Here is a 12,024-nt window from a genome sequence, read left to right as displayed (position 1 = left end):
GTCAAGGAAATCATCATCATCAGCAGCAGCAGCAGTAGCAGCTACAAATGAGTTTCCAACCTAAAAATAGCATCCACAAAAGCGAACACGTTTTAGCGTTGTATTCGTCCTTTTGGAAAGTTGGAAATTTTTGATGGATTTTTTGGAGTGTCTTTTAAGTACATGGAAGAAAGACACGAAATATTAGAAGAGATTGAGCAAGCTTATCGGTCTGATAGTGCTGTCTTAGATTTTTGTTTTTGCTGAGCATTCTTCTTGACTGATTTTATTTGTAAGTAATAAAATATTTTTCTCCTTAAATTCGATGGCGTAAACGTATCGTACAATCCGTTTAGAGACTTGTTCAAACGAACAAAGTAGCAGTAGCCAAATAAGCTTTCAATTGGATTTCTTCTGTCTGCTAGACAGAAATAAACCAACACTTCTAAAGCTTTCAGCGACAACAACATTTGCTAAAAGATAACCTAGTATTTTATCAACAACAGACTCAAAAGCCGACTTAAACAAGTACTAAATAAAATTAAAGAAGTGGAATGAAACGGATCATCTTTTGTCTAATTTATTTACAATTTTAGAATCAAATGTTTGCTATAGTGTCTGTTGAAGTATTAAAACAAAACTAAGCCTAATAGTTTGTGTCCATGGCAGTTTCTAGCAATGTGTCCATGTTAAATACAATCGTCCTCTGATGATCAATTGGGTCTAGAGTTGTTCCAGGTCTGGTAGCAAACTATATAATTTTCACCCTCGATGTATTTTTTACCTGCTTCCGTCACGTCTTTACTGAAGCAGCCACGCAGAGTCCTTTGTGCTGTGAGTCAAAGGAAAGAAATCGGGATTTATCTCCCAACCTCTCAATATACTCATCCGTCTGTTTACATACTCGTCAATCGATCATCCTTTCATCTATAAATAAAACTCAACAAAACAACAAAACAAACATTTTCTTGTTGGTACTTTAACTTGTTATGGAAATCGCCGTGTCTTAACCTACTTGACACATGGCATAAAACTATGGCGTGAGCGATTGACCAAGAAACTGCTTATGTTGATCATTTCCTTAGGAGATAAATTTTGTAAGAATTACTGTAGAAAAACCGTTTAAATAATAAGATGACAGTATATATATATATCTTGTATGTTTGTTGTCAAGCTACGTGAAAGGTCACGTTCGACGGTTCTCATACATAATGAACAGATTCCGACGAGTTCTTCTAGTAAGATTTTCTGGTTATTATTTTTATGAACACACGCTCTCCAGCTTTCTCTTTCTATGTCTAGTTCTTTAAATTACCAATCCTTTTGCCTTTGATTAAAACAATTTGATGAGCAAAATGTATGCCTAAATAAATAGAAAACCCTTAACCCTGTAGAAGTTGTATCTGCTATAAAGTTAGCTGGTGCTACTCCAGATAGGAACAATTAACTACATATCTCTCTCCGTCTTTCTGTGTATATCATTTTGAATATCTGCTATAAAGTCAGCTGATACCATTACAGGTGGGAACAGTTATCTTTATATACCTTTATCTTGTTTTTAACAACTTTTGTATAGTCAGTTGGGTACCATTAAATAGGGGAACGATAATTACACTTGAAAACGTCTATCTTTATATCTCTCTCTTTCCGTTTTGAACAACTGCAGTAACGCCAGCTGGGATCGTCAAAGAAGGGAACAAAGTCCTGTATTCATCTCTTCCATTCCATTTTCTCGCTCGTCTTCTCAACTACAATGAAACTTCGGTTTTCGTTGACTTAGGTTATCGTCGATTTTTCCACGAAAAATTTGTCTCTGTTTTCGTCGGAGTGCCCACGTGACCTCGCTGCTAATTATGCAAAAACAAAGGTCGAGCCACGCATTCTCCTGCTCAGTGTGGAATTGTTTATTGTTGTATGAGCATCATCACGCGCCTGGCAATATTATTGCTTTACACTGTATTGTAATTGTGTATCACTGTAGTAGTATGTTATGTTTGTTTATTTGTGTAGAAGATTGTTGGTGGAACAGTAGACTTCAGGGGCTGTCATCTACCGAACTGTCCCGCTAGTGTTCTGGGAAGGGGACTGGCTCGTCCGTCTTTTACATTAATGTTATATTATTTTCCTATTAATTTTAGTCTGAAACACTATATATATATATCTTTTCTGAATGTGTTTTTATAATTTTGCAGTGTGTAGAAGACATTGATTGGAATTATATTACTTCAAATGTAAAAAAATTGTTTAAGTTTTCTTCGATTTCGGATTTCGCCGATTCTTTTGGACGTTTTATTGACAAAACCAAGATTTCAATGTGTTTTCTTCTTTTCTTAGATTTTGTCTCTGGTTTTATGTTTTCCATGTGCTCCGAAGGGGGTTTCAGAATAAAAGAGAAAGGTTTCGTGAACGGTATGAGGGACAAGAAATTTCCAAATGACTGTCTCAAATAAAATCTTTCAAGCTATAACATTTTGTGTACATGTAGGCTTTGCTGTCTTTTCCCAATTTTTACAAAATGTAATCAAGTACATACTAATGGTAATGATTGTCGCACTTGGATTAAACAATGCCAAAGACAAATTATTCCATTCTGTGCCACATGTGGCACCAATCTTTTTACACAGTCATACACAACTTCTAACGACTTTTTAAGTTATAGTATGTATGTATGGGCGTTCAGAAGGGGTCCTGACCTAATAAGCAATCCCATCTGCTTCTCTTCTAAAAGTATATAAAAGGATAAATTTGGATATTGTAGACCTGGGCTGTACACAGGTACACGGCAATGTCGAAGATCATTTATCTTTTTTTGTATTTTTTTAAAGAACGCCACGCTGACATCAGGCTGGAAGTGGTCTACTCTTGGCGGGGTCAGCAGGTCACATGCATGTTTACTTCTCCAAAATGTCCATAGAGGCCGCGGGCAGCGACGAGAAGCATACGAGTATGCTCAGACATATACTCTGTCCAGCGTACTATTACGATACGAACGTTCCGACATGTCAAAAAAAAATTACGTTAGTATTTTTACTTACTTAATAGTAAAAAATAGAAATTGTTATCAATTTGTGCTGTCATAAAAACATATAGATGTACTTAGATCTGCGATTGACCAAGGGCCAGATGTTTCCCAACCCTGGTCTACCCCAACTTTGTTAAAATAACCTGCAGGTGGTATTGCCACCCTCTTAATGTTATTTTTACTACAAGTGTGCATTGTTTTCATCTATACCAGCGTGATTTCTAATCCCCTTGAGTCAGCGACCACAACCTTTCTTTTTAAAATGATATTTGTGAGGAAGATTATCAGACTGCCACGAGAGGCTAAAAGGTGTAAACATGATATAACGGGTAGGTGTCTGCACCCGCGTGTTGCGTCCCAAATTGTTTAGAGAGAGGGAAGAAAAGAAAAGCTGAAGCCGTCTGGTCTCCTTTTGCACACCGTTAATGCACATCTGAAAATGACATTCGATACAAGGTAGGAAGATGCTTCGGATGAAGAGAGCGAAATCATCTGCACACAACGGGGCTTTCGACTTTGGACAGACTTTAAGATCGAATCTTTCTTATGTTAATAGAGAAGGAGAAAGATAATGTTGCACTAAGGGTTACCCTTTAACTGTTTCTAAATAAGATGTACAATTATCACACAATCACATCCATTTCTACATTTGTTCGCACAACAAATAAACAACAGTGAAACAACTGAGATTTACAACTGTTTTTCTTCAGTTTTCTGAACAAAATTTGCACAGTTTCATGTCAGATGTCGCCATGTATTTAAGAGAAACCGACAAAAACATTTTTAAAGCCTTCAATGGCAGGAATGTCTGCTTAACTTGCATTCGGGGAGGTTAGCAGGAAACAATAGAAAGAGAAGACGACTTTCAAGTGGAATAAACGATTTATCGTTTGTGTAATTTGGATAAAATTTGATTTAAAAGTAGTAGAATTTGTTGAATAGCTTCTTTTATAATACGTGTAAAGTAAATATAATACTTTTGGTGTCACTGGCAGTTTCTGACAAAGTGTCGTCGGCAAATGCAGTCCTTTTATGCTAGGTCGTTGTCTTTGTTGTTACAGCGGTCCGTTTTGCAGGTCCAAGCGCACACCTGCGCTAGTTGGGACGCTTTTATACAGGTAACAAATGACGCCTTGCTGCAGGAACGAGTGGCTGTGATGCGTCCTGAGCAAAAATGGCCATGCTTTAGCAGAGGTAAGGGATACATAAAGTATTGTTATCTATCCTTCCTCTCATCCATCTACATATCTACCCATGCATCTCTTCAACTGCTTGTTAATATATCAACCCTCACCTATAAATTTGTCTTTATTTTAGAATATGCTAACATCTATATTAAATTTGATGCAATAAACGACTCCCCACATATTCATATCGAAACTCCTCTTATCACCTGTACATAATAGAGCGAGAGAGAGAGAGAGAGAAAGCTGATAATTAAAGGGAATGAGAGAACAATGGAATGTAGCGAAGGCTTCCGCCCATGACTACAGAGAGGTAAGAAATGCAGACAGAACACAATGACAGTAATACAACAGTGTAGTAGTGCACTAGAGAGGTTTACAGACGCACAGACAAAAGGAAAAACAAATGTTTGCTTACCGTCTGAACGAAAAATTTTACTAGTTATGCAGTAAGGCATCGAGGGCTCACACTCGGCATCTGCCACTTCTCCGGAGTTGCAGTTGGCATCAGTGTTATTACACTTCTTGCATATTATGCTGTTGACTGCAACATAAAGCACTTCAGTTTTGCTTCTGTGATCAAATCTTTTCTATTCTCCGGAAATGTGTTAATACTGGATCTTCACATTCCCTGAGTAACATAACATCGGACGACTGGCAATGATACATTAAATGGTTTTTAAAGAAAGTGCCCCAGATAACAATAAATAGTGTCGGTAGAGGTCTACTTTCTTAAAGATAAATTAAGTTTAGCTTTAGAGTTGTTTAACTCTTATTGACTGCATAATTGTTACCGATCAACTAAGATTACTTAACGCTGACATGTCACAAAGCACAACAATGTTTTACAAACAGAAAATAATAGATGAGTAAAAACAAAAAGAAAAAGTCAGGTGAAGTAAACCTACCGGGGTCGAAGTGGAAAAGAAACCAAAGCCCGCACAGGCAGAAGGCGGCGGCCATTAACTGATGTGTTGTTGTCATGTTGGTCTTGTGGAGTGAGAACTCGCGGCCTCTTGTCTTTCCTCAGGTGAAAGTGGTGACTGCAATGGTGAGACTACTCGGGGCGTGTTGCAGGCAGCTAGTCGGTGATCTATGTCCTTGCTGGTTGATCCGGTGAATTGTAAATATCCTTACTGTTCGCCTGCCTTTTATATCTTACACACCATGTCACATGACAGTGTGAAGAGGGAGATATTATGGAACAGGCTGATTGTCTTGTATTTGCAATAGAAGTGTGCTTTCACTTAAAGGCCGATGTCGAAGTGGGCGTGTTTTCAAATGGTTTCGCCCGTGCGAGGGAAGGTAGGAGTACACGGGGTGGTGTACCAGCGGTCAGTCTTCCCTGATTGCTACCCTGGCCCCGAGGCTTGATGGAGATCGCAAGCGATAAACCGAGCCATAAAACGTCTTTCTCAGCCGAGTACTTGGTGTTGGCGGTTAGAAAGCTGAAGTGAAACGGTTTGCAACTGAACATACTGTCAGGGTTAGGACCGACAATTGAATGTATTCTCCATCAAATAAAAAGAAAATAAGGGATAAAGAGATGAACAGCGGAAATGACACAAACACAAAGACAACTGAATTTTAAAGCTTTATTTTTGATGCTTTCGTCTATCTGTTCACAACACACTGATGATGTTACTCTGGTAGTATCGATCCACAAGGTTCTAAATCTTCAGCACATCACCAAAGGATGACGTGTGCACCCAGCGGCACTTGGTGGTGGGTGCGAGAGGATGTATGAAAGTATGGATGCCTCAGATGCCATCATTCAAGAGGAAGTTCTCGACCGTAACCTGGCAATTAATAAGTTAGTGAGAACTAAAGTTGTAAGAAACATCAAAGAGAGGTGCCACATTGATAGAAGTATACAAGTTGGGATTAAAAAAAACTGGCGCAAGGTAGAAAAGCGAACCTCGGCATGACGTGGCGCCATCAGCTCAGTGACATTCAGTGGATTCTGAATGTTAGTAAATCATGAGATGAAGGGGGATCGAAGGTGTTTGAAACTGTGCAAATAAATTAAACGAGTTTCAGTTGCAAACTATATTTAGCAATAAAACGCCTTTCTCAGCCGACTAGTACTTGATGTAGGGTCTAAGAAAAGTGAGGCGAAACGGCTTCTATCTGAACATATTGTCTTTCCTTACATCTTTCTTTACTCATAAGAGGGGATAATAATATTTAATATTTTCAGTTCATTCCTGGACAACAATTCACGACTGCAACATAGTGCCCCCACGGTCTTTTCTCTTCTTATCTAACCCGACCATTGTGCCGGGTGGAGGTCATCGGTGCTTGCGTCTTCCGGAGTCCACAAAACCGAGAACTGGACGCGGAGAAGACTTGTACAATCAAAAGGGTTAGGACCAGTTTAGCACCCCTGGTTTTGTTTGTATGTTCTCCCTTGAGAGAAGAGACAGAGGACAGGAAAGGAGACAAAGGCAAACAACCCAAATCAAAAGGCAATGGCATTTTTAAACTTAGTTTTTATTCGTCTTGTTTAGGTTTTTTTTTTTATTCCCATTGGTGAACGACATACGGCACTGCATCTGGGTTTGGGTACAGTGTTCGTACTTTTTGCACGACGCAAGTGGGCATCACTTCACGCCTGTGGCACAGCACCCATTCACCTTCTGCCAGACCGATTTTTCTATCCAGGTATCTCCTGTCCCTCCAGAGTCCTACGAATTCTAGCATTTTCCAGTACCTTGTATAGATGCTATTCCGAATTGCTCGATTTTGATGACAAGCCGCCTGTCCCTTCCCGATTTCGAACTGTGGTTGGAATGGGAAGGTGAGGGGAACTGAGAGAGTGGAAGATGATGGAGTGGGAGAGGGGGGCGAGAATAGGAAGAATTTTGGGTACGGTGTGAGTGTGGTGGGAGGGGATACTTTGGGTGCTCTGTAAGTCCCCATCTTCTTTTAATGTCTCACCTCCTTTAGTGTCTGTGAGCTTTACCCTTTTCCTGTTTCTAAAAACTGAAGAGAAAAGATAAAATACGAACTTGAAAAATGTGACGGGAGAAATATTTTTCGATAAAGGGAGGCACAATACAAGCATCCCATATGAGAACTTCAAAGCGTGGGGCTGATGGAGGTAAGACCTTTTCTGAAGCTACACTGCAGGATCAAACAGAAAGTCGTGCTTCCATGTGAGGTGGGTCAAAGTGCTCTCCTCTAGCTGCCACGTGTACACTCCCAGTGTGCTTGGCATTGACGGACCCTGAGTCACTGCAGCTGTCACGTGCCCGATGGTTTCGCCGTCTGTAGATGGTGTGCGCGTGAACAATAAGACAAAGTTCATGACCGCTCTTTATACCATCTGCACAGTAAAACAGTCTGCGGTGGACGACAATTCAAATGCGCATGGCGATGACTATTTGTCAGTAATAACAGTTTTATTGTGCAGGTGGCTTACAGCACGGTCATTAACATTGATGTATTTAAAGGTTCAGACCATAACGATATGGCTATTTCGTCCAAGACTTTGGGCATATGCACATAATAGTCAATAATTTTACAGAGAAATAAATCTCCTAAATTAAATTAATTTCGTATTCCACCTGTGGTTGCCTTGACAACGCCAGACCAAATCTTTTCGAAGGTCTTATAGGAACCGCGGACCAGACCTTTTTAATCACTTTTCTCGAAAGCTAAGTCAACTTTGCCGTTAGTTTTACTTACAAATTATCTGTCAGTTAAACACGCGAACGGACACACATACGTTGAAACTTATTTATAACTGAACTAGATTTTAATAGATTCTAGCTCCTTGAACGTTCAAATACGCTTCTCTAGAGACTAGGGCTGACCATATTAAAAAGAAAAATCCAAAACAAATTATCCTCACCATATCTACACTATAATTAATTTGTTTAACTAGTCATCATCTACAGATGCGTTTCCATCCTAAAAATAGCGTCCACAAAAGCGGACATGTATTTAGCGTTATATTCGTCCCTTTGCAAATTTGGAAATTTGGGATGTCCTTGCTGGTGGACTTGGAAGGAGCGTTCTTACACCTAAAGATGATCTGCAATATCTTTGCTGGTTTCCTTCAATGTCCACCCATATTCCCCCCACCAGTATGCACGCTAGCGTGAAGAGAGGATACTGTTATACTGGGGAGGGAAGTGTGATGAGAGCTTGTGTTGCTTTTCAAGAAAAAAGAGCTTCCAACCAAAGGTTACTGGACTGATAGGGGAGTGAAAGGGATTAGAGCAAAAATGGAGGAGTGGAGAGTGGAGGAAAGAGGATGAAGGTGGTTAGAATAGGCAGAGGAAGGGGGTCGCTACTCTGTCAGATGTTGTTTACTGTTGCTGGGTCCCTCTTTTTCTGTTGTTTTCTCTTGCTTTAACTGTTCAGGAAGCCTGCCAAGTCCGCAATCCTATAATGTTGCCAGATCTCCTTATGTTGGCATATTTCTTCTTTTTGATTTTTGACACTGTATTTGTTTGTACTTTACATTATTTATGTGACCTTCATATCGTTATTGTTTTCTTACTATTGTTCATCGAGCCATTCTATAGTTTGCCACTGTCTTTGCAGTTCATTGGAGTTTTTCAAGAGGTTTAGATCTTTTTTTCAGTTATGGTAACCCTCCATTACCTTCTATTGGTTTGGTTAAGAAAAAATTTGGAAACGCCTATTTCCTTTGGTTCAATTTATTTATAAAATATTTCAAATGTGTTTATGGTAGTAGTCTTATTAATTCACCAGTCTTATTAATTAATTTGCGGCTAATTTTATAAATGTTTTCGGACATCTGTAAGCGCAATCCTCAAAGTAGTTGGTTAATTAGACAACTAAGTGTGTATAATTATTAAATGGTAGTCAAGTTCATAAACGATCAACGCATTCAGAGCGTGGTTTGAATCTACACACTCGAATTCGTCGTCTGATTTAAGAGTTATCACCTTATAGCCATGATTATGTTTTTTTCTGTTTATTAAAATAAAATCCTTGCTGCTTCACAGCGAATCACACCCCAACATCGTCTCTAATTCCAGCACGACGAGAGATGCGGCAAGCAGTGTGTATATCATCTGAACAATAAAACAATCTGTGGAGGACAGTTTATTTGTGTATTACGATCAGGTTTTGCTTGTACTAATGAGACTGGACAAAAACTAAATGAAGGTTTAAAAGATGAGAGGCAGTCTGTTTTAAAACATATATCATCTGCACAATAAAACAAAGTGTTGACGACAATTTACATGCGATGGCGGTTAGGTTTGAAATCAGGTGTAGAACAGGCTTTCAGTAATTACATGGTCCTTGGCAGAAAAAGGGTACCCCACCCCTGGTCTAAGCTCACATTTTGCACAGTTTAGTATGTTTGTGTTAAAGATACATGCATTCTTCTACATGCATTTTATGACTTTTCCCGTCAGGTGAGGAAATAAAAGAGAGATTGTAGTTCTAGGACTTTCTGATGCCATACGGAGTTTGTAAAATTCTGTACGGGCGAGTGTGTGTTTGTGTGTGAGAGTGTGAGGGTGCACACAACAAGAGAAAAACTCAGTTACGAAAATTATATCAAGATTAGGTAATCGCAATCATAATAGATAATTTTTTTCACTGCTTTGTACCCGGGTTCTTCCTATCTTGCTAGACACACTTCAATAGTTTTCTGAATTACACCGTACGCCAATGACATCTTGACCATCCACACTAGACACGTCAAGCAGTTTAACCATGATAAGATTACCGACAGAGTAGTCATCAGGCCTGTCTGTAATCCCACCATTCACTGCTCAGATCGCTAAATAGACCAGCTGGACATGTCGTCTAATGTCTAACAGTTGCTACCGAAGCAGTTGCTAATGAAGAGGTTTTATTTAGAGTAAGCACACAATTTGACGACGAACAAGCTACATAGACAGCCTCAAACCCAACCTCATCACCCACTGAAGTCCTTGAGCAGCACACGAGGGACTTAAGACTCAGTTGGTCGTGGAGGGTCACAAATGTGTGTTTACTCATGTTAAATGTTAAAGTTAAGTAGTAGTTCTTTTGTGTTTTCTGTTGCTACAACACAGTCAGCTGTCAATCTCAAAGTTAGTTTGTTTCCAATAATTGTCAATAGTCCTGATTAGTTCCTATGTTTTAAATTTTATCTAAAGAAGAGACAGTTCAAAACCACAGAAAAGAAAGTTTCTTTAAAAGTGCACTAAATTCCCTGTCACTATTTTTTCGCTTGGTATTTCAAAACTTATCTGTAGTAGAGACAGTTTCAAGAATCGTTCTAAATACCAATACCTGCTAAAACTGAATATGAAGTATTCTCAAGGGACGGTATCCAAAATGTTTGCTTTTAAGTAAATACCGTAGTTGCTTCCCATGCAAAATAATTCTCGCATCTGCAGCATTTGAACCCTCTATTGCAGGGGTGGGCAATTAATTTTCCCAAGGGGCCGGATGAGAAACTGGAATGGTTCTAGAGGGCCGGATGAGAAACTGGGATGATTCTAGAGGGCCGGACTAATATAGTTAACTCAGTTTTACCCAATACTGTATATATAGTATATTTACTGGTGGGCGGCCAGCGGGCGGGCCGGTCAGAGACAGGAGGCGGGCCGGATCCGGCCCGCGGGCCGGCGTTTGCCCAGGTCTGCTCTATTGGCTACTGAAAATGTCCGTCACTTTAAAAAAAAAAATCCTCTACACAATGTATGACCGGCAAGGTTTTCAATTTTCTGGTGTATAGTTTGTTGATATGTTTGAAAGAGAAATGCAATTATTTTTTTTTAAGAAAAAATCTGATTCGAATTTTACAGAGATGAGGGGAAGAAACAGGTATGCTTGTCTTGGGATGCTTGTGACGCTTGTCTCGATAATTGGGACGAAATGTCCGAATGAGAAGAAAAAGTGTATTGCCTCTGTATATATATATAGATAACAAGCAGAAGATGACAATTTATTTTTGAATGGCGATCAAGCTTCCCCTACAGTGAAATAAACAGACAATAACTAAACGAGAGGAGACAAAAAAGAAAAAAAAAAACCAAAAAACAAAGAAAAACAAATTTAAAGGGTAAATCAACTGCAAAATAAAACAACCTGCAATTCTGCACTAAAGCTACCGATCGACACAAGATTGCATTTGCATCTCCAACAGAGTAAATTTCTTTGCGTGTGTACACGCGCCTTTATTTGAATGTATGTGACAAATAAAACATAAAAGAAACAACAAAGGAATACGGAAACATAAGTAATCTGACAACGGTACAGAACGGCGGATTGGCAGGCTCCCTGAACACCAAGAGTAAGATACAACAACAGAAAAAGAGGGAAAGTACCAAACAAGATCATATTTTATTACAATAGACATTAGAATGTAAATATTACTTACTGTTTTCTTCTCATTTTCCGTTGTTTGACTACAAATTTACGTTGAATCGAGTAGCCGGCAGCGAATGTCAATATGACGCTCAAGTAAACAAACCGTCGCGTGGTTTTAACACGAGAAAATACCTAATTGGTTGACTTTTTCTGCCTTTAAAGGGAAGTAATCAATGGAGAAACAAGTCCTAAAGGTTCCAGTGTTGCCTCCCTTATATCTTTTCTTTCATTTATGCACAGGGTTACAAACTAAGACACTACACTGGTTACAGCAGTGCACTGTCCCTGGGCGGTAGGCGCAGAGGAGCCCGTAAAGCGATTTCTCCCTCAGCCATGAGTCGATAGCAGAAGTCCATTTAACATGTGAGTTGGTAATGTATCGATAAATTAATCATCAGTGATTGTACGCTTCATTTTTAATACGTGTAAATGTCATGTGAACTGACGACGCTCCAGGCATCGGGTGCACAACGTCTATCGCTGGCTGGC

At 39.3% G+C, this 12,024-nt stretch overlaps 1 protein-coding gene across 1 annotated transcript; it reads right to left on the bottom strand.

The window, feature by feature from the left end:
- Nucleotides 1-3,685: 3,685 nt before the first annotated feature.
- LOC112568265 lies at nt 3,686-5,383 on the bottom strand. The gene is made up of 3 exons (XM_025245481.1): nt 5,094-5,383; nt 4,604-4,729; nt 3,686-4,165 (listed from the first exon to the last, which is right to left on the bottom strand). The coding sequence occupies exons 1-3, from the start codon at nt 5,167-5,169 to the stop codon at nt 4,032-4,034; spliced, it is 336 nt and encodes a 111-aa protein (XP_025101266.1). The 5' UTR covers nt 5,170-5,383; the 3' UTR covers nt 3,686-4,031.
- Nucleotides 5,384-12,024: the final 6,641 nt, after the last annotated feature.

Source organism: Pomacea canaliculata, linkage group LG1, assembly GCF_003073045.1.
Source record: "Pomacea canaliculata isolate SZHN2017 linkage group LG1, ASM307304v1, whole genome shotgun sequence".
NCBI classification, from domain to species: Eukaryota; Metazoa; Mollusca; class Gastropoda; order Architaenioglossa; family Ampullariidae; genus Pomacea; species Pomacea canaliculata.
This window is presented reverse-complemented; position numbering and strand designations above follow the sequence as displayed.

Excerpts from the sequence above, each read along its gene's own strand:
- LOC112568265 (XM_025245481.1), bottom strand. The coding sequence starts at position 5,169 with ATGACAACAACACATCAGTTAATGGCCGCCGCCTTCTGCCTGTGCGGG. Across the intron at positions 4,730-5,093 it reads TCTTTTCCACTTCGACCCCG|TCAACAGCATAATATGCAAG; the intron begins GTAGGTTTACTT and ends TTTATGTTGCAG. Across the intron at positions 4,166-4,603 it reads TAAAATTTTTCGTTCAGACG|GACGCATCACAGCCACTCGT; the intron begins GTAAGCAAACAT and ends ATTTTTGCTCAG.